Source organism: Pezoporus occidentalis, unplaced genomic scaffold, assembly GCF_034315485.1.
Source record: "Pezoporus occidentalis ecotype Australia unplaced genomic scaffold, CSIRO_AGI_Poc_V1 ctg119, whole genome shotgun sequence".
NCBI classification, from domain to species: Eukaryota; Metazoa; Chordata; class Aves; order Psittaciformes; family Psittacidae; genus Pezoporus; species Pezoporus occidentalis.
In genome coordinates, this window is record NW_026912983.1 from 689,216 (window position 1) to 708,605 (window position 19,390).

Sequence of the window (19,390 nt, forward strand, 5' to 3'; positions counted from 1 at the left end):
AACACAGCTCAAGCTTACAGGCATCCACAATCCATCAAGGGAAAACAACTCTCATGATCCACATCCCCCTGCATTGCAAGGACTAGTTATTCCTTGTGCTTTACAGACCATAGGAAAACTCTTAAGTGCAATATATGTAAGGTTTTTAATTGCTTGCAACATGCCGACGAGGTGGGCCTTTTCCTTCCCTGTTTAAAGTGGTTGGGTAGGAGAGTTCAAAGCTTTGCAGAGTGTGAAATCCCTGATTCAAATGCCTGAGGATGCCAAGGCTGGAAGCAGAACTACCACAGATCAGGACTTGTTTGCCGGTGCATTAGTATGCTAAAAAACCATTATGCAGTGTAGGGTGCATTGCAGGGTGTGAGCTTTCTTAGCAGCTTGAAAGCACTTCCTGAATACTCAGGGCCTTCTTCCCCCCCCCCCCCAGTGCCTCCCAAAACATCTGAGGAACATGTGTCTGGGTCTCTGTTGTATGCACCACCCTCATCTCCTCTATCCCACAGCTCTGCAAGTGCCAACCTGTTCATGTTTTGATAAGTGTCTCTTTGCAAAGCAGTCCTGCATCAAAGTGAGTGAGGCTTCCTGACTGTGCCACTGCACTAGAGGTGAGATCTCCGGAGGAAAGCAGGAGTCACAGCTCTGTCGCTCAGGTTTCTTCTCTTCATTCACTCTGCAGATCCTGGTATTTTTAAGGAGCATTCATTGGAAAGGTAATGGCAGAGCTTGACTAATGCTGTTTCAGGCATCTATTAAAATTATTGAATGACTATTTGAGATGTTATCTTCCAGGCAGTCAAAACCTCCTCTGACTTTACAACCTTCTCTCTTGCTTCTCATCCCCCTGTTTTGTCATGCTTTTGTCTTACAGCTTAACTCTGCGATTAAACAGTACAGGTTTTAGGCACATGAGTAATTAAATTAACTTGGGAAGACAGACCTGATGTCTTAATGCTTCTAACTTCCACCACTTCTCTTAATTCTCCTGTCTTTTCCCAGGATTTCAGAGGTGGACTGGTTAGCATCCTGAAAATGATTTAAAAGCCACCAGTTCCTGCGTTTAATAGCCAGTCTGAAAGTGACTTCAGTGCAGTGACTGGGGTAAGCGAAGAACCTAGACTGAACTACATCTGTTCAGGTCCTCAAATAGAAACCTCACAGTTACAGCACAAAACTTAAATGAAGAGTTCTCAGTGAGGACCTGCTGCTGGAGTGACCAACACTGCATGGCTGCAGGGACCCCATCTTGAGACCTCACCTGACAGTCTGATTTCTGACTTTCTCCAACTCCAGCTGGCTTCACTTGAGTTGGGATTTGAATTTTCTGTGGAAAATACTGCCCCCAGTTTCCAAGCCAGCAGGGACAGGGCAGGGAGCTTATAGACCTTGGCCAGAGGATTTTATGTCTGAGTTTCTTTGAAATGGGTTCTCAGGGTTTATTCAGTCCTAAAGGGGGTTTAGTGGATGCTGAAGATGCAAATGTCACTTGCATTTTCACTGGCCATTTTTGACAGTGATACTATGGACACAGGTTTGTGTGCAGCTATGGATATATTGCATGGGTTAATCAGTCTACATGAGTATACAAGAGCTGTACTAGACACCTATGTACTAAGCAGAGTACTTTGACTTTAAGATGGAACAACCGTGGCAACAACAAAAGATACAGATAAGATGGCTGGGATAGGGAAAATATACTACTTTGTAACTTCTGTAAATGCTAATCTACTTATAAAACTACTACATGCATTTCTAGGTGATGGTGAAGGGTATTTGGAAGTGAACCAATGCGCAAATCAGGGTGCTAGTACCATGGGGTACATTTCCCAGCAGCTAATGATCTGTTATGGTGATTTGAGGTGAGACCAAAAGCTTTTAAACCAGCTGGATATTCATTGTCAGGACTGTGCATCCAAAGGCCATAGCTGCTCACTGAAACCATGGTGAAACCATTAAGTAATCCCCTTTATAGAGGTCACTGGGCAATCTCACATTGCCTCTTACAGGGGGTTTGAGACTCCTTGCTGTGCAGGTCTTTCCTTCTCACTTTGAAATACAAAAAAGGGGAAAGCAGGCTAGGAATCGATTAGCCATTAAGGAATTATAATTGATATTTAGGGGTTTTTAGAGTGGAAACCTGGAAAAAAACCCCAAACCCAGTATGAAAAAAACAGTAAAACTCATTTGTTTTCTTAATGAGCGTGTAGCACTTAATGTAAAGCATTAAGACTTATCAAGCAGGATTCTCTTGCCACAGAACAGGTACAGCACAGACAGTAGGATTTAAATTCCCTTTATGTTGTCTTCCTGCCTTAAAAATTGACCTCTTTTCTCATGGGAATTGCTTTTAGCTCCTATCATCTTCCCTCTCCTTGCACAGGCAGAGAGTGGTGATAAGCGAGAGAGGAGGGACTGTGGGAGCTTCTGCTCATGCTGAATGTCCTTGCATGGACACTGCCTGCAGCAAAAATCCACTGCAGGTCTGAGCAAGCAACCACTGAGGCACAGATAACTTGGGGAAAGCAGGAACTGATTTCTTGAGCTCTGAAACTGAATACATCTGTCCATAGTTTGGATCTCTGAGTCATGCAAGTCTGCTTTTATAATCAAAAGGAAACAGGGATAATAGAAACAGTCATGTCTGGATTGACCTCAAAGATATCCATATAAAACACAGCATCTCTATTAAGGGTGTTTCTCTGCACAGGCTAGAAAAGAACCTTAAGGTAGCAAACTCATAGTTAAGACACAGAACTTTTACTTGTCTTCCTGGATTTTGCACTCCACGGGATATGGAGTAATTGCACCATTAAAACTCACTGAAAGCTAACACTCATAGGCTGTGAGCAGCTCAGCAAACCCACTCAGCTCCCTCACCACATACCTCAAGCACAAAGGGTTAAGGAAAGTCTGGAATGCCTAAGTCTAAAAGCAACCTTTAAACCTCTGTCAGAGTCTTTATATCCACTAATCCTCCCCATTAACACAGGCCTGTGAAAACCCATCTCTTGGTCCATTGCTTTCTTGCTTGCTTTCTTTGTGGAATAGATGTTTTTAGCATCGAACTGGGATGCTCTGCTGCATGGGCAAGACCCAGCTCCTCTTTTCCCCTGATTTGTTTTCTTATTTTCTGTATCTTCCAATTTACCTGTCACAACAGAAATCCCAGTTAACACTGGGATATTATTACAGTCACATTTCTTTGAGTCCACCACTGTATTTCTTAATCCAGATCTGCGTTTGCACTCCTTTCCCTCCCTTCTACATCTATCAGAAAGGTCCTCTGATGTTTCCAGAAAATCACTGCAGAAGCCTTTTCCTTTGAGCAGGACCCTGACAAAGCACCTCTTGAAAACAGCTCTGGTCCTGCCATGTCCTCTGATACAGCTTTGCCCAGTCCATTAGCATGAACTCTCTTGCTCCAGGGAAAACAAGCACAACCCTTTCCTCAGGTATGGCGTCTTCATCAGATGCTGAATGAGTTGCACCTTTCTTATACTTTGTCTCTCAGCAGCTGCTCCCTACAGTGGTGGTGATGGTCCTGGATTCTGGACCTGGGGCAGGTTGTTTGCCTGCCTAAAGAGCTGCCTGCCCTGCTTGGAAAGTGGTAACCCCTTCTCACATGTACTTCTAGGGTTGCTACATTCATCTGCCCCACTGAGCTATGTAGGGGTTAATGAAATACTGCTTATACAACCCTTTGAAGATGAAAAGTGCAGTGGAAGGGTTCTGTTATTGTTACCATGTATGAAGAGTTCTCTACCAGACTCAAATGTATTGTGTTTGGCCACTGGATGTCACAGCTGCTCAACACACAATGCAGCTGAAATAAGAAAGGAAAAGTGCTCACCCAGCAATGGGCAACAGCCACATTTCCAAAACCCTTATTTTTTTCTGTGAGGAGTGTTTGTTTGTTGAGGGGCTTAGGGATTTCTCTTGTGTTTAGGCACTGCTAATATTGAGTGTCAGAGAGACTGAGCAGCAACTGTGCTTCTTCTGCATGTTATCGCACTAGGAGATCAGGATCAAAATGAGTATTTTTATGAAAGGATGTGCAGATACGTATAAAATGCTACTAACACAGTGTCTGAAAAGGTGGACGAGTACTTGCACAGGCTGACAAGCTGTCTTGTCACTGAGTTATTCCTTCTTTTTCCCACCAGCATCTATTCCACAGCACAGAGCCCTGGTATGATGGAAAAACTTCTCCCAAGCCAGCTCTCAGCAGCACTCAGGCCATGTTCTTGTGTACCTCACACTAAATACAGGGGGAAGATGGACCCTTCCTAATTCTTTCTTCACATTTTGGGTTTATTTTCCAAAGTCCCAAGTAGACATCCAGAACATAACTTCATATAAGTCACATAAGTGACGTAAGTGACTTTCAGCAAAGTCTGTAAAGCAGACTTATAAAGACATTACAAGAACTGTAATTACATTTCCTGGAAATGAAAATGAAGAGGGATTATTCGACCGTGTTCTCTTCTTTTTATAGCATCACATTGTCCTTTTTGCCACCTTGGGGAAATGGTGAGTGAAAGGCTGCTCCTGGTGCAGTGAGGTGATAACCACCCCAGAAGTGATGTGAGCAATAAAGAGGGGAAAGTGCTTTAAGATGATCCAAGAGCTATACCTATGACTAAGAGTAATTGGCTGAAACTGAGCAAAAGAACATTTAAGTTGACAATGAACTGCAGGTAGCTAATGCTGAGATCTCTTAGACCATGAAATGGAATTTCTAGAGGGAACCTCTCTGCTTTGAAATGGACAAATCGTGCTTTTAGGAACACTGGTGTAAACCTCCAGTGTCTATCCCTGACTCCCTCAAAGCCCATTTCTATCACAAAGCTTCAGTAGAATCAACAAACATGTCTGAATTTATGGTGGGAGAGGGTAAATTTATCCAAGCACATCCAAATACTACAGAAGAGGAAGAAGGCCTAAAGAGATCGTGTGAACTGGAGAAATGAATTCTAGTGCTTTGACTTCTGTGATCTCTGTATGTAGTTGGAAGCCAGGGGGCAAAAATGAGGTTAGGGGGGAAATAAAACATAGACAAAATTCAAAGAAGCAAGGGCCAGTTTTGGATGGGAGATGTAAAAACATTACAGGAATTGTTGAATAAAAGGATTTCATGTTTCAATCTGCACAGCTACTGCCAGCTTTACTCATGGGTTTGGGGCTAGCAGCACTAGCTGCTTTTTGTTGTTACAAAATTTGTGTAGGCTCATTCCTCCAGCCTGAGTGAGCTCTATCTGAAGAGGTTTTGGACTCACTTATGAATACCTAGATAACCTGACTGAAGGCAATCTATCCATCTTACATCCAACAGCCTGCTCCTGGTCACATGTTTGTTGGCTTGGGAGTGATGCAGCTATTGCTGCAACCCCTGATGAAATTCCTGCTGATTCAGAGGGAAAGGGGTTAACCCTTTCAAATTCTGGGTCAAAGGAGCACTGGGGTATAGAGCCAGCTACTTCAGTGCAATGGAAAGGTTTTAATGTGGCTACCAATACTCAGAATGGGTCTGAAAGTCAGACTTGAGCTGAGGTTTAGGCCAGTGAGGACAGATGGAAGAGCCAGGGAGAAGCAGGGTTTAAAAGATGGCAAGGAGTCAGGGGAAACCGTAGAGATAAAAGTGAAGTGCATGGAAGCCAATGATGTGGGATAAAAGGCTTATTTCCTAATGTAGTCAAGGCAGGGTTGGGGAGGCTGAAGTCTGTGTAACTGCATCTGTGTGAAAGCAGCCTGACTTTGTGAGGAAATCCTGCCAAGGATATTCACAGCTGAGATAACCTGACATGAGATTTTCTCACTAGCTAAAGTTGGGTGCAGAGAGGAGTCCTGTTAGACCTACAGTCTTCTTCTTCACCTGTAAAACACCAGTTTACTTCAAGCATGGTCCTGCTGTGATATCTGGAGTTCCTGGGCACTATGTCCGTACTTCTCTCCAGCAATTACATTGAGATAGCAAAAGAGGTGACTAACAAAGACAAGCCTCAAGCCAGGTGGAATACCATAGACATAAAAAAGCTATAGCTCCAAACCCAATAATGATAGAAGTGTGCAATACTTCATACAGGAGAAGGTCTCCTCCCTTATTATTCAACTTGTAGTTAGAAGCTTAATATTCAAATACATTTAATGAGTTTAATTAAAATTATTCTGTCCTAACTCCAAAGCAAACTCATACTTAGTGCCCTTAGAAAATCCTGTCCCCAGACTGCTGTGCCTTCCAGAGTAACCACTAATCTGGAAGAAGCTAACTTGAGCTAACAGAGATGTTGGTTTTGGCTGTGCTGAGCACCCGGGGCTCCTGCTGATGGCAATTAAAATGTCACAATTCTAGCATGTTGCAAAAGCTCCATTAAAAATTAATTCACTGTCATCTCCAGTTCCCTGGCGCCAGTACATTCCCAAATGGGCTTTATTTCAAACCCTCTGTGCAGACTGGGCTGGCTGATCGATAAAGCACAGCTTGTTCCTAAGTGACATCCATTTAAACGCTCTTGGCACACACAGGCAGGAAGGGTGACAGGAGGGATGCTGTGATGCAAGAGTGACCTCCTCTTCTTGACTCTTGTTCACACCCTCCTGTGCTGCTGGGTGGAATCCTGGAGTATGAACAGCATAAACCCCCAAAACTTCTCCCTCAGCTAATTTCAAAGCCTGTTTACCCAACAGGATACACAAGGATTATGAAGAGCATTGCAGGGCATGTTTGATTAGTTTAGTCCTTACACAGTTCAGCGCAGCTGTCAGGATAAATGACTTCTTTAGAAGAGAGAGGGAAAAAAGACACATTTGGTTAATCACCAATATTACAGCAGTAATAATTCCAAAGATTAAATATGCACAGCACAAACCAGTAAACCAGGAAAGCCTTTTAATGTTAACAATTCCCTTGCAAAGAGTCAGATTTTGAATAGAAAACCTGCTTCTGTTCTTCAGCACGGCCTAATCCTAGTAACTCGAGTTCACATCTGAAACTCACCTGCAGCTCTCATTGTTCAGTTGCTGCTATTACATACCCTATTGCTGAAAACAATAACTGCAAACATCATTGCAAGTGCAGGGATACTGCAACCAGAAGTGCTGCGACTTCACTGACGTCAGCTTTCTTGTCAAGTGTTTCATATTGCTGCCTGGCACCCACAATCAACAGCAAAGTTGTTCTGCGTGTGCTCTTCTCAGCACCAGGTGAAAATTCCATTTCTGGGGAGATTTCTGCTCCCCTTTTGTTCTTAAAGTGGGTTTATGGGTTGGGAAGCACTGCTGGACAGAAAGGGCTGTTGCTCAGTGTGTGTCATTCTTAGAGGGAGGAGAAGGCTATTCAAAGGGAATGACATTTGCCTAGTAACAGGATACAAAAGGCAGGCAGAAGATCCATGGCCTGTTCTCTGGGCTGCTGAATTACTCTTTCACTGGATCTTGGGCAATTATTTGCTCAGAACACGTTTTTAGGGAAATGGAGTGCCTGAGGATGTGCAGAGCAGCTCCTGAAGTCCAGAAGAACATTTGGACATCTGATACCTCCTAGTTCTTTTTTGAGCTCCTGTATGGTTTGAAAAAGCCATCAGGGTTTCAGTATCTTGTGTCATGCCTGTGTCTTCCAGCAGCCTAAATGCTTTTTCACAACTCTGAATTTTCCAAAGGTTGCAGATCTCTCCCATTCAAAACTAGATTTTCAGTGACTAGAGATGGTGTTGAAATCAAAATGCATTGAAATACTAAGCTGTGAGAGCATTTGTAAACCTGGCCTCAGAAGTGTAATTTCAAAGGAGCTAAGTGCCTACAATTTTGACTTCTAGTAAGAGGATGAAAACCAGTCCCTTAAATGCCTTTTGCCTGGGCTCCTTCCTTTGTATAACAAGGAAACAGTTTGCCACCTCAGGACAGTGTTTGGAGCTCTGTATTAGGCATCTTTGCTTACAAAGCACTCTTTTACAGATATTTGCAATGAAGCATTTCAACCTGCTCATCAGGAATGAACGGACAGGAAAAGTGGGCAGGAGTGTGTACAGACAGCACTGAGACCACCAGCTTTGGCTGTTGGTGGGGAAACTTGTTCCATTTGCACAGACAGCTTGGTTCAAAGGGTCGATAAAGTGCCCTCAGTATTTAAAGCTGACTGTCTAACTAAAATCTCTCTGGGGCATTGTTTGCTAGGACTGTTTTGGACGGGTAGAAGGGCAAGATGGGTGCTGGAAGGGCCAGACCCGGAGTAAACTGGTATTTGTGCTTCCTGAGGATTTGTAAAGAACTCACTCTCCCCCTTGGTTCTTACAGCAGATACAGTGAGAGAGATGTGGATCACAGCTGCCTTGTTCTACCTGCTCCTGGTGCATCCGAGCTGCTCTCACCTAGTGCACTGGACATACAAAGGTAATGCAAAATGAGGCTGGTTTGGGATCTCTACTGTTTGCTTAAGACACTCCCATGCTTTTTGTGCTGCAGAAGCAATGCTCAGCTCAACTCTCTTTCCATTAGTGAAAGATCTTCACAGAGCACCTAATTCAATCTACTTTATTGATGCCTGTGTGTCTTGAAAGTGATTCTCTTCAATGTTACCCCTTTTTACTCCTTTGTGTGGCTAGGACACATTGTCAGAGTTGGCAGACCAAGGAGGTTCAAACAATGAGGGAAACCTTCACATGTGCTTAAATAAAAGCTGCCCTTTGGATGATCCTGGAAGGAAAAGCTTTAAATACTGCCTACTTATTGTTTCATTGTCATATCCCATGCAGTGCAGATCACTAAGAAGAGCTTATTTATGTATTTATATTCTTTATGAAATTTTAGCTTTTCTTCCATTTCAGGAGGTTGTTTGCAGAGCTCATTGAAGTAAATGATAGTCCTTTTATGATCTGCAGTGGGGTGGGAATTGAGATAAAGCAAAGGATATTGTTGAATAGATGAGATAGTGCAATTAGGACACTAAGCTGTTTGCAGAAGTTCTCTCTGGGTTTTCTTTAGGCCGGGCTCTCTGCATGTACTAACTCCCCCATATTTAATCAACGCCAGGAAACAAACACCTGCAAACTGACATTGCTTCAATGAAATAAAAAGGATTAACAAATAGTAACCCCTCCTCAGGTGTGGCCATCATTGTAACTGAAAATTAGGGAGGTGAGGAAGTAGCTTTGAATTATTTCCCTTTTTACAGCCATCACCTTGCCTTCCAACCCATCTCTGCAGGGTTTGAAGTCTGAGTGCCACAATCACATGAGGATTATTCCTCAGCTGTAGCTCTGTTTGTCTCAGACAGACATGACTCTGACGTTAATCAATATATCTCAGTTCTGGGCTGAAGAAAAGGTTTCCTTTCTGGTTGTCAGTTACAGCCATGACAGAGACGGTGTCAATATTTCTACTTAAAGTCCTAAATATAGCACTATGGAAAGGGCAAATAGCCTTGAAGGGTTCAAGCATTTGCTCAGTTTCAACAGCACCCAGTCCTCCGCAGGAAAGAGTCACATTAGGGCTAAAAGGCTTAGAACCATCAGAAAAAGGATAGCATCCAGCATGCCAGGTCTCCTACACGTTTACTTCCTCTATAAGGTGACCAGAGGAGGTTTTTAATATTAAATACTTGCAGAGATGATGAACATGTGCAGGTGAAGCTGTGGCCTTTAATTCTTAGTCCCATGTCAAAGGTCTGTGTAGGAGCTAGTGACACTGAGCAGCAAAAGGAGTTGGTATTAACACTTGGCATGACCTTTAGGGGCTATTAGGCCTCAGGGCTGAAGTGGCACCAAGAGCTCAGAGTAATAAACAGTATCTTGACATTGGGACACCCAGGTCATATTCCACACCAGGATCTGCCTATCCTGGTGTGGAATGTACTAGATTCACTATCTAAGTGAATCACTTATTTGTTGTGCGTGCAGAGGGGGCCCCAGGAAGAGGTATAGCTCTGTGCTCAGGAGAGGGGTGGCTTTGTTAATGAAAACTCTCCCAAGATACCAAAGCCACCCCAGACCACTCCTATCCCTGCAAGCATACAAAAGATTAAATATATTTAAACCTGGAATGGTTTGAACTCTGCTTTTATATTCTTCTTCTATTAGCTCTCTTTAGTTAAAACGAGCAAATTTGCTGTTCATTCCTTACCCTAAGCAGAGACTTTCCACCTATAGCCCTGGTCCTATTCACTCTCGCATTCGTTAAGAACCTGGTTCCACATCTTTGGCAGTTGAGACCCATTTAAATCCCCTTTTCTGTATAAATACTGCTTCTGTTTTTGTGGAGGTTCAGTCCCCAGTGATCAGCAAGCTATTACTGCAATGCAGGCTTCTTATTTTGCAGCACAGCTGTCCTGCAGACAGAATAATGTATATTTTCACTCTAGGGAAGGCACAGCAACCTTTTATTGCTGCAGCTCCTGGTGTTATAATAATTAGATTGACGTGCCCTGCTGGCAAATGAGGAGAGTCTTCTGACTCCTGAGCTAACAACAGTTCTCAGCATGTCCTAATAACCTGGTTTGCTTCTCCTCCACACAGAAGGAGAGCTGGATGAAGAGCACTGGGGAAAGCACTTTGCAGACTGTGCTGGCAAGCGCCAATCTCCAGTTGACATCCAGAGGAAAAAAGTGAGGTACAACCCCCAGTTGCTGCAGCTGGAGCTGAGTGGCTACGATGGGCCTTTGCAGGGGGATTTCACCATGACCAACAATGGTCACTCTGGTAAGACCAGGGGGATTCTTCTCATTACCTGCCTAAAAAACAGGAGCTGGCCAAAAGGTCATTGCTGGCAAAGGAAGAGCCTGAAACAGAAATCAGGGCACAGAGCACAAGGAGTTTAGTTGGTCCTGCAGCAGCTTGAGCTGTCAGTCACCTTTCTGTCAGAGAAGCAAAGCACCAAAGGAGCAAGTGTTGCCTGCCCCCATCAGTCCCATTTTGTCCCCTGAGCAAAATGGGGCTAACGCTTTGTACATGCATGGACCACTGCACACGCAGCATCCAGGGGCATCCCATGCACTGTTTCCATGACAGCAGGTGATGCTGGCAGCCAGCAGCACAGGGAACAGGTCAGCAGCAGCCAAGCAAAGGCCTTACATTTTTGAAATGTGGATGTCTTTAATGGTAGCTCTGAAAACTCACCCCTTTTATCCAAACCTCTTTGCTAGCATCCTGATGAGTTCAGGATTGCATCATACTGGTTTGAGTCCTGCAGTGCATTTGATGGGAGAAAGCACATACCTTCCTGCTGGGACAGCTAATGGAAGAGATGCCTGAACCTGACAACTTTCAACTTTGAAGCTATAAAATAGGCTGAGGTGTATCCTCTGGAGGTTTCACCTGGCATTTCTAGCACACACAGGGTATGGGAAGAGCTCCTGTGTGTTCACCTCAGCACTTTACCCTAACTAGAACACAGTCACAAACCTTTTCTGGGCAGCCAGTGTCACTAGGCTGAAATGGGGTGGAAGGAGCCAGCTTTACCATAGCAATAGCCAGTATTTTCTTCCCTAGCTCAGATATCCTGGGAGGATGTCAGGCTTGTTACAGTGCAGGAACAGATTATTCATTTTAGCTGATTGAAATGCTATTCACACACAATGCCCTTTTTCTTTGAACTCACCTTACTTTGCTTTGCATCTCACTTCATTCTGCTCCCGTAGTTCTGCTGTTTTCCCTGATCACACAGGAAAGCTCTCCAGAAACATGTGTATATACACATATATATATAAACATGTGTATATACACAGAGAAATAAAAAGCCAGTTATGTTCCTGCAAGATATTTTCTCTGCTAGGCATCAAAAAGGGATAAAAGGCAAATAGAGCATTATAGATTGACCCTTTCATTCAGTGTAGTGCAAGACTGCAGGACTACAGCAGTGAGTGGTATTTGGGGCATACTGACTCCTCTCTGCATTTAGAAAATGCACCTTTTGCAATAATAAGAAACGATAGGAATGGAGAACCATAGTTCAGTAGCAGGTTTGTGTCTGAGGTTTGGTTAGATGCAGGTCACACAAAGTACAACACAGAGGAGAAACCCTCCCTTCTAGTCAGAGGATTGGTATTTCAGGTCTTGGGAAGAAAAGCTGAAGCACAGCATGGGTTAAAAGCCTTGCCTTTGGCCGCACAGTCTTGGGGCAAGGTTTATAAATTAAGAGGTCCTGGATTCCCCTGCTGCAGTCTGTAATTCATTGCCTAAATAATTCATCAGCTGGTACTGTTGGGATAATGCTTTTGGACTACAGATGAGCAACAAGGGAATTTTCTAATAGCTGCAGTGGGGAGGGAATGAGTGTTTCTGGGAAGGTGTTTGGAACACAAAGCTGGTAGCTCCTTAATCCTGCACAACAGTCCTTTCTTCCTCTAACAGAGACAGAGAGAAATATGGTGTGAGGGCAGGAGATGAAGTGATGAGACACGTAATGCCTTCAGAGAAAGACCGTGGTGATTGTGTTTCTTAAAACCGTAACTCCTGTTTGTCGCCCTCACAAGCTCAACATTCAGTTAAAGCTCTCATGTCAGCATTGTTACCCTGACTGCCTACAAATGAATTCCTGCAGGTGTAGCTTTCAGACCTGATTGAGCATATGTATTTTCCTGTTCTTTTGTTAACATCAAAACAATGGTTTTCCCATGCAGGGCATTTTAGTAAAGCACAAAGGCAAATGATTGTCCTTATTCACAGCTCCTGTGAAGTCAGGCAGGGTTTTCTTACTGGCATCAGTGGGATGGGACACGGTAGCAATATCTCTCAGAGAAAATATTCCACTGGGCCACAGCAGAAACCATTCAGCAGACCTGAAAGGACAGGAGATGGGTTTGTCAGCAAGATTCTCCTTCCAGGCTCTGAGAAGCTGAAGATCAACTGTTTCACCTAAGAAACCAGATACAACTAGAGAGAAAGTGTATAATTACCAGGCTAAATCCCACCTGATAAAGCCTCGTTGAGTGGGCTGCCTTCATGCTGTCAGCAAATACTTGCTTTAGATATCTTACAGAACACTTGAGCTTGTCATAAACTCAGAGCACAATTCCCTGGCTGTGTTTTGTAGAAAGCAGAAACCATAGTGAGGTACTTGAAGCAAATAAGCCTAACTCTGGAAGGCAGTCAGCAGGGATCTTGTGTAAAAACGTAGATTTCCCCCTCACACACTCGAGGCTCTTCAGGATATTACAAGGAAAGATGTTTTCATCTTGTCTGTCTGGAAACAGTTTACAAGCAAAAGAAGCTTCTCACTAACAGAATCTGTGACTAATGAATCATATAATGTGCCACATTTTGCAAGGGTAGTTGCTATTTTTCATGACATGCTGTGGGCTTTTATTAGGATGAGGCAATTCCCACTTTCCCTCCTATGTTTGGCATATTTATTAACACAATATATGATTTGTAGCAGTATATTAGCAGGAAGACAAATGGTTCATAGTCTCTTTGTGAATGCTCCTTGGCAAGGAGAAGCAAAGAGATTTATCTCTACAAATCCTTCAAGCATTAACACAGCCTTTTCAAATTTAGGGGGCTCTGGCCCTGTTTGCCTGTTCCTAGAAGATGCAGATTCCAGAACACTGGAAATGATGATGACAGGTTAGAGGAGGCCAGTGACTTTGTTGATTTCCATTCCCCTTTTCTTCCTTGGAAAGAAAGCAGTTAAATCTGTGTAGAACCCTGCAAGATGTGATGTACTATACGAGAGATAAGCATTAAAGCACTTTTAGTGCCTAATTAAAACCCAGAGCTGCTTAGATAGGAAAGATTGCAGACACAGCTAGTGCCCAGTCATTTTTGTGCCTGGTTTAGTCTTTGTGGTGCGCAAGCCTGAGGTCAGGAAAGATTTTATGCACACTTAGCTTTATGCTTCAGTGGTTTTCCTTGTATACTGGAGTTAGTTCCCTGAACATGCCTATTCCTGCTTATTTCAAGAGTTACTGGCAGAAAGCACTGGGCACTGTAAGCATAACTACAAGAATGGGCATGGCTGCACCCATTGCTGTCTCCAATCCTGTTTTTTTTCAGTTCAGATTGATTTGCCACCTACCATGCACATCTCCAGAGGGCTCCCTGGCCTCTACACAGCTGTACAGATGCATCTGCACTGGGGTGGCCTGGACCTGGAGACCAGCGGCTCTGAACACACCATAGATGGGATGAGATACTTTGCAGAGGTACATGTGAATGGAGTGAGCCAGAAGGAGGGTGCATTGCGGGTCTACCAGTTGGGAAACTGGAAGCTGCAGCCCACAAAGCCTGCACAAGCAATGCAGAGGCAAGTGGGAGAAACAGGGCTGCCACCAGTGCAGGTGTTGGTGCAGTGCAACAGCTCAGCCTGATGGTGCTGCTATAAAAGACTAAAAAAACCCATAGCAGTAATATCCTTCAAGTCTGGAGTTGTTCCTCCACATTTCATCACAAACCTATTAAAAAAAAACTGTAGAAAGGTCTGCTTGGCTGTGCTGTAAGGCACAAGCAGCAGGAATTGGGATTGTGACTCCCCCTTCAGTCTGCACTAGGTCCTTTGAAGCACAGAGGAAAGCCATTTATCACTTCTTGCTGACCCTGTCTCTCTTCTGACAGCTGCACATTGTCCATTACAACTCAGCTGACTACTCGAGCTTTGAAGAAGCCAAAGACAAACCAAATGGACTGGCTGTGCTTGCCTTCCTGTATGCGGTAGGTTTGATGCCCGGGCTGCTGAGCAAGGCCAGTCTGTGACCACTGTTCATACTGTAATCACAGCCCAGACACAAACAGCCTGTACTAGGTATGCATGTCTATCCTAAGAGATGATACCTGCCACCAGCTTGAGTAAACTGTGCTTTAGGAGGACTATTCTTCCCTTATGCCACAATACCAGCCAATAAAACTTGGGAGCCCCAGATAAATTTGTCCTGTAAGAAGTATACATGGAATATCAGGTGTGACAGCAGGGTATTCCCTGCTGCACTTCAAAGCCTTGCTCTGATTTGCAAATGGGGGCACTTCATTTTGTTTAGAAGTGGTGAAAAGGGATCCTTACAGTTCACCATTCTCCCTGAGATCTACATGTACATACCTCATACCATACCAAGATATCTGAGATAGTGTCTGTTCTCTTTGTCTTCCAATTCCTCAATTAGTCCCCCAAACTGATTAATAGTATGGAAGCACAGGCAGGTCACTAACCTGTTCAAGTTGCTATGCTGTGTTTAGGATGGACACTTTGAGAATACCTACTACAGTGAATTCATTTCCAAACTGGCAAAAATCAGGTTTGCAGGTAAGACCCGGGAATGCTTTTCTCCATCCTTCTCAAAGCCTGTACATGTGTACTGGCTCTGGGAAAATTTTACTGCTACTTTGCTTGCTGTTACATAGCCAAGCACAACTTTACACTGTCCCTGCCCATGCAGCTCAAACATCAGCTCACACAGCAGGGTGGGGTGGAAGATGCTTAAGGCAGCAATAAACATCCTCCTGGTAGGTCTACGCATCACACTGCAGCACCATCAAATAACAACTTCCTATGATCCTTCAATCCATAAGCCCAGATAGCAGATGCTCTGCTGCTCTAATACACTGTTTTCTGGGAGGACTAACTGCTACTGGCATTGCACTGATTTGCAGTTCCCCACCACATCCAGGACCCCACATAGTTCTGAACAACAAATAGATCTATTGAAAGGACCTTTTATTTCCCTCCTTCATCCACTTCTGCCAACAGTCTAATATACCAGTGCTCTGGGCAGAGTGATTTGCCAGCCCCAGCTCTGACACTGCTTTCACCTTTCTCTTTGTTCCCCATTAGTTGTTAATATTCCCTCTCTGTTTTCTTTTGAGGTCAATCAACAAAGCTCCTTTCTCTGGATGTCCAGGCCATGCTGCCAGAAAACCTCTCACACTTCTACAGGTACCAGGGCTCACTGACAACCCCACCTTGCTCTGAGAGTGTGATCTGGACCATCTTTCATTCTCCAATTCTCCTGTCACACACACAAGTAAGTGACAGCTTCACCAGACAGAGCAGCTTCTCTTTCCTCCACACTTCACCTTTTCATACAAGCTTGCTTTTCTGTTCTCCAGTGAATTGGGGAACGGCCTGGCAGAGAGGCTAACGGGGCACTTCTACAGGGCTTTTGAGGATATACTCCTAAGTAACTGGAATTGCAGGTGGCTGGAATGACACTGTGATGAGACATCAGAGCAAGAGCCAATTTCTGTATAGCAGCAGTTTACCTGAGGTCTGGTGAGCAATAACAAAGCTCTCTGCTCAGTTAAGCTCAACCATACTGAAGCACTACCAAAAGGAGAAAAAAGTCAGGACCAACAAGGGAAAAAACTACTGCAAGAAAGTCCAGCCCTCCCCCAAAACCCATAAAAGAGTCATTCATAACATCAAAATAATTACTGAATAATTGGCACATTTTTAAAGAGCATTTCAAGTTTTTTCTTGCCTACACTTACACTGTGCAGCTAGATTGGGTCACTTCAGGAACAGCCTGTTGAGAGTTTTGGCTCTGTGATAGGAGAGGGTTCATCCAGGTTCCAGTGGAGGCATTACAGAGAAACTTGTTGAGTGCACAGGAGCACTGGGCAGTAACCCCGCTTCTCCCAGCAGTTGAATACCGTCACATGGCAGCGTACCCTTCTCTCTGTCTGCCTTGTCAGGACAAAGGCTTTAGCAGGAAGAAAGTAACACAAGTCAAATTATCTTACCAGTGAGTTGCAGAGTGGTTCATCCTCCTTAATGAAAGAGAAGCATGAGAAACATTTTCTTCTAGGAGAAGAACAAGATAAAATCGAGATTACAGTAGTGGAGGATCACAGTGTGTCCTCACTTGAAAAAGAAACATTCATTTTGGCAGGAGAAAGGGTAATAGGCACTTGTGAGAACACAGTATGCTGTGGAATAGCAGCAAAATCTCCATCCATGCATAGCATCAGGTGTTACAAACTTCCTTCAGGCAAATATCTTTATCATGAATTAACTGATAAGAGCCCTCATGTTCTGTTCCTTTCCCTTGCTAATACACAGCAAGAGACCCTGTGGGTTCCTCTGTAACTATTCACTAGGTTGACTCCCGAGCTGCAGGATCTGCACTGTCCTTCTTGGTAAAACCATTGTCCCCATTGCCCTCCATAATAAGCCTGTGCTGCTCACAGATCAGCCTCCTGGAGAACACCTTGCTGGACTGGCAGAATAGGACACTGCGCAATGACTACCGGCACGCACAGCCCCTCCATGGGCGCGTGGTGGAGGCCTCCTTCAGGTCCAAACCCACCCAAGGTAAAGGGAGTCAAGGGGCAGGACTCGGGCCTTACCCAGGGAGGAGCAAGAAGCCAGTGTGGAGGGAGTTAAGTTGCAAATCACTCAAGTTAAGCATGCTGGAGCTCACCTTTCCTGGGAGGCGCAGCATCCCTGCACAGCAGGCGGAGATGGTCCAGTGCCTCTTTGCCCCCTGCTTGTTTCTAATGCTGCAGTGGTGGCTGCAGGTTGTGTGCCAGCCCTTTGTTTTGACCACGAAGGTGTCACACATCTCCAAAGTGGTGCTAAATGGCACACTAGGTTCAGGTGTGTCTGCACCCAGATGGGTTCAGAAACAGCCCTGGCATGGCTGGTTAACCAGGCACCACATAGAGGTGGGACATCACATTTTAAAACAAAGGGTTTCCCTAAACTTCCTGCAAACTAGAAAGCAGGAAAATCTACCACGTGCAGGTACTGGCTTCCTGTAAATTCAGCTGTCTGATTGCTCTAGAACAATGCCATCCGGAAGAATTCAGCCTCAGGCTGGAACAAATCCAGATGCAGCTCCAAGACGTGAAGAGAGAGTTGCTGAATGGAGGGAGCCACATAGGTAAGAAACACCATCTGTTCTTGAGCCCAGCTTACCTTGCAAGAATGAAGAACCCACACTATACTGTCCGTGATGGCTTAAATCATGAACAGGTTTGGTTCTGGTATGTGCAGGTAGGATTTTGTCCCATTTCTAGGCCATAATCTAGCTACTGTCACAGTAACTGCAGCTTTCTCCTGCAACATGTAAGCACATTTTTACAAACACGAAGGATTTTAAGCTGACAGTTCCCCTGGGGTAAATAATCATCAGCTCTCTTTTACACAAAGATGAGAAAAAAGGAAGAAGGGGAAAAGAAGGAAGTTATTTTCTCAAATAGTAGTTAAGCTTATCATCATTTCAAGCCCATTCCATGTTGGTACAACACACACGCCAGTAACTGTGGCTCAAGAAAACTAAGAGTGCCAGTTCCTATGGGTGTATTCTTCAGGATCCAGGCTTAAAGGCACAGCTGGAGATGTAACAGCTGGCTTTTTGGTTGTTTCAGGTATTAAATCCAGCACTTTTCCATCTTTCTACTTCCCTGTGGAAAACATCGAGAGTTTTGTGAACATTCATCCCCTCCATGATATGTCTCTCCAAGCCTTCACCTTATGCTTCTGGATCAAAGCCCAGCATGCTGGCAGCCAGACTGTTCTTTCCTACTCCACACAAGAGAAGGATAATGAGCTAGCGCTGACAGTGGGCACAGATGTGGGACTGTGGATAGGAGGCCATTTCATCAGCTTCCCCCTGTACCACAAGGCACAAGACTGGCTGCACTACTGCATGACATGGGCTTCCTGGTCTGGAACAGCAAATTTATGGCTCAATGGAGCAGCTGGTAAAGCAAAGAGTATCCAGAAGGGGTATGTGAGCCAGGCTGGAGGGACCCTTGTCCTTGGGAAAGACAGAGACATTCTTCTTGGGACGTTCTCCAATGGCTTTGCAGGGTGGATGACTCGCGTGAACCTGTGGAGCCAAGTTCTCAGTCCTGCAGATATTCGGGCACTTGCACTGTGCAAACCAGGGCACCTGAAGGGAGACATCATAGCATGGGGAGAAACCCCCATGACCCTCTTGGGGGGGGTGGTTCTGGAGCCTGACACCAGCTGTCAGTGACCCCAAATTTGGGTTTTTTTCCTTTTTTTGAATTAAGGAAGCAGAAAAATCCAAACTTCTGGTTGAGGAAACTTTAAAACCTGGATGATTTGCTTGTTTCTCCTTCTGCTTTGCATAGGCTCACTATGCCCCTGCTGGTGTTTCAGGTTGGTTTTCCAAGAGAGCAAAGCCTCCGGCAGTGGGATAGAGGCAAAGAACAGACAGAACATGGCACAGTCCAACACAGTTTGATTTAGGCTCCCCATACACAGATCTTCCTACCTGCCAAAGGGCTTCTCTCTTGGGTCAGAGGAGCCACTTTATCAAATAAAGTTTCTCTCATCCTTCACCCAGTCTCAGTTTCTCACCATCTTCCCCACATGGATCCTTCCGTCCCATCTCTCACCATCAAATCACCACCCCTTCCCCTGCAGACATCCCACAGGAAAGAGCAAGCAAAGCCCTTACAGACAGAAAGTGACTCCTGTGGTCACCGAGCTTTGGTCAGTGGCA

General features: G+C 44.6%; 1 protein-coding gene and 2 long non-coding RNA genes across 5 annotated transcripts; 1 reads left to right on the top strand and 2 right to left on the bottom strand.

Annotated features, from left to right (window-relative positions):
• Nucleotides 1-419: 419 nt before the first annotated feature.
• LOC134156291 (uncharacterized) lies at nt 420-11,666 on the bottom strand. The gene is made up of 2 exons (XR_009961877.1): nt 11,584-11,666; nt 420-3,145 (listed from the first exon to the last, which is right to left on the bottom strand). It is a non-coding gene; the product is annotated as an uncharacterized LOC134156291 (long non-coding RNA).
• CA6 (carbonic anhydrase 6) lies at nt 575-18,989 on the top strand. 3 transcript variants are annotated; one of them, XM_062604151.1, is made up of 10 exons: nt 575-710; nt 8,287-8,382; nt 10,503-10,685; nt 13,980-14,128; nt 14,538-14,633; nt 15,153-15,219; nt 15,780-15,937; nt 17,103-17,226; nt 17,699-17,797; nt 18,285-18,989. In XM_062604151.1, exons 2-10 carry the CDS (start codon nt 8,304-8,306, stop codon nt 18,896-18,898), a joined length of 1,569 nt encoding a protein of 522 aa, XP_062460135.1. In that variant the 5' UTR covers nt 575-710; nt 8,287-8,303; the 3' UTR covers nt 18,899-18,989. The 3 variants fall into 3 exon arrangements, with proteins under 3 accessions (XP_062460135.1, XP_062460143.1, XP_062460153.1); XM_062604159.1 differs by lacking the exon at nt 575-710 and adding an exon at nt 7,075-7,197; XM_062604169.1 differs by lacking the exon at nt 575-710 and having other exon boundaries at nt 7,332-8,382; nt 17,699-17,771; nt 18,235-18,989.
• LOC134156285 (uncharacterized) lies at nt 11,727-17,104 on the bottom strand. Its single transcript, XR_009961875.1, has 2 exons — nt 16,404-17,104; nt 11,727-12,763 (listed from the first exon to the last, which is right to left on the bottom strand). It is a non-coding gene; the product is annotated as an uncharacterized LOC134156285 (long non-coding RNA).
• Nucleotides 18,990-19,390: the final 401 nt, after the last annotated feature.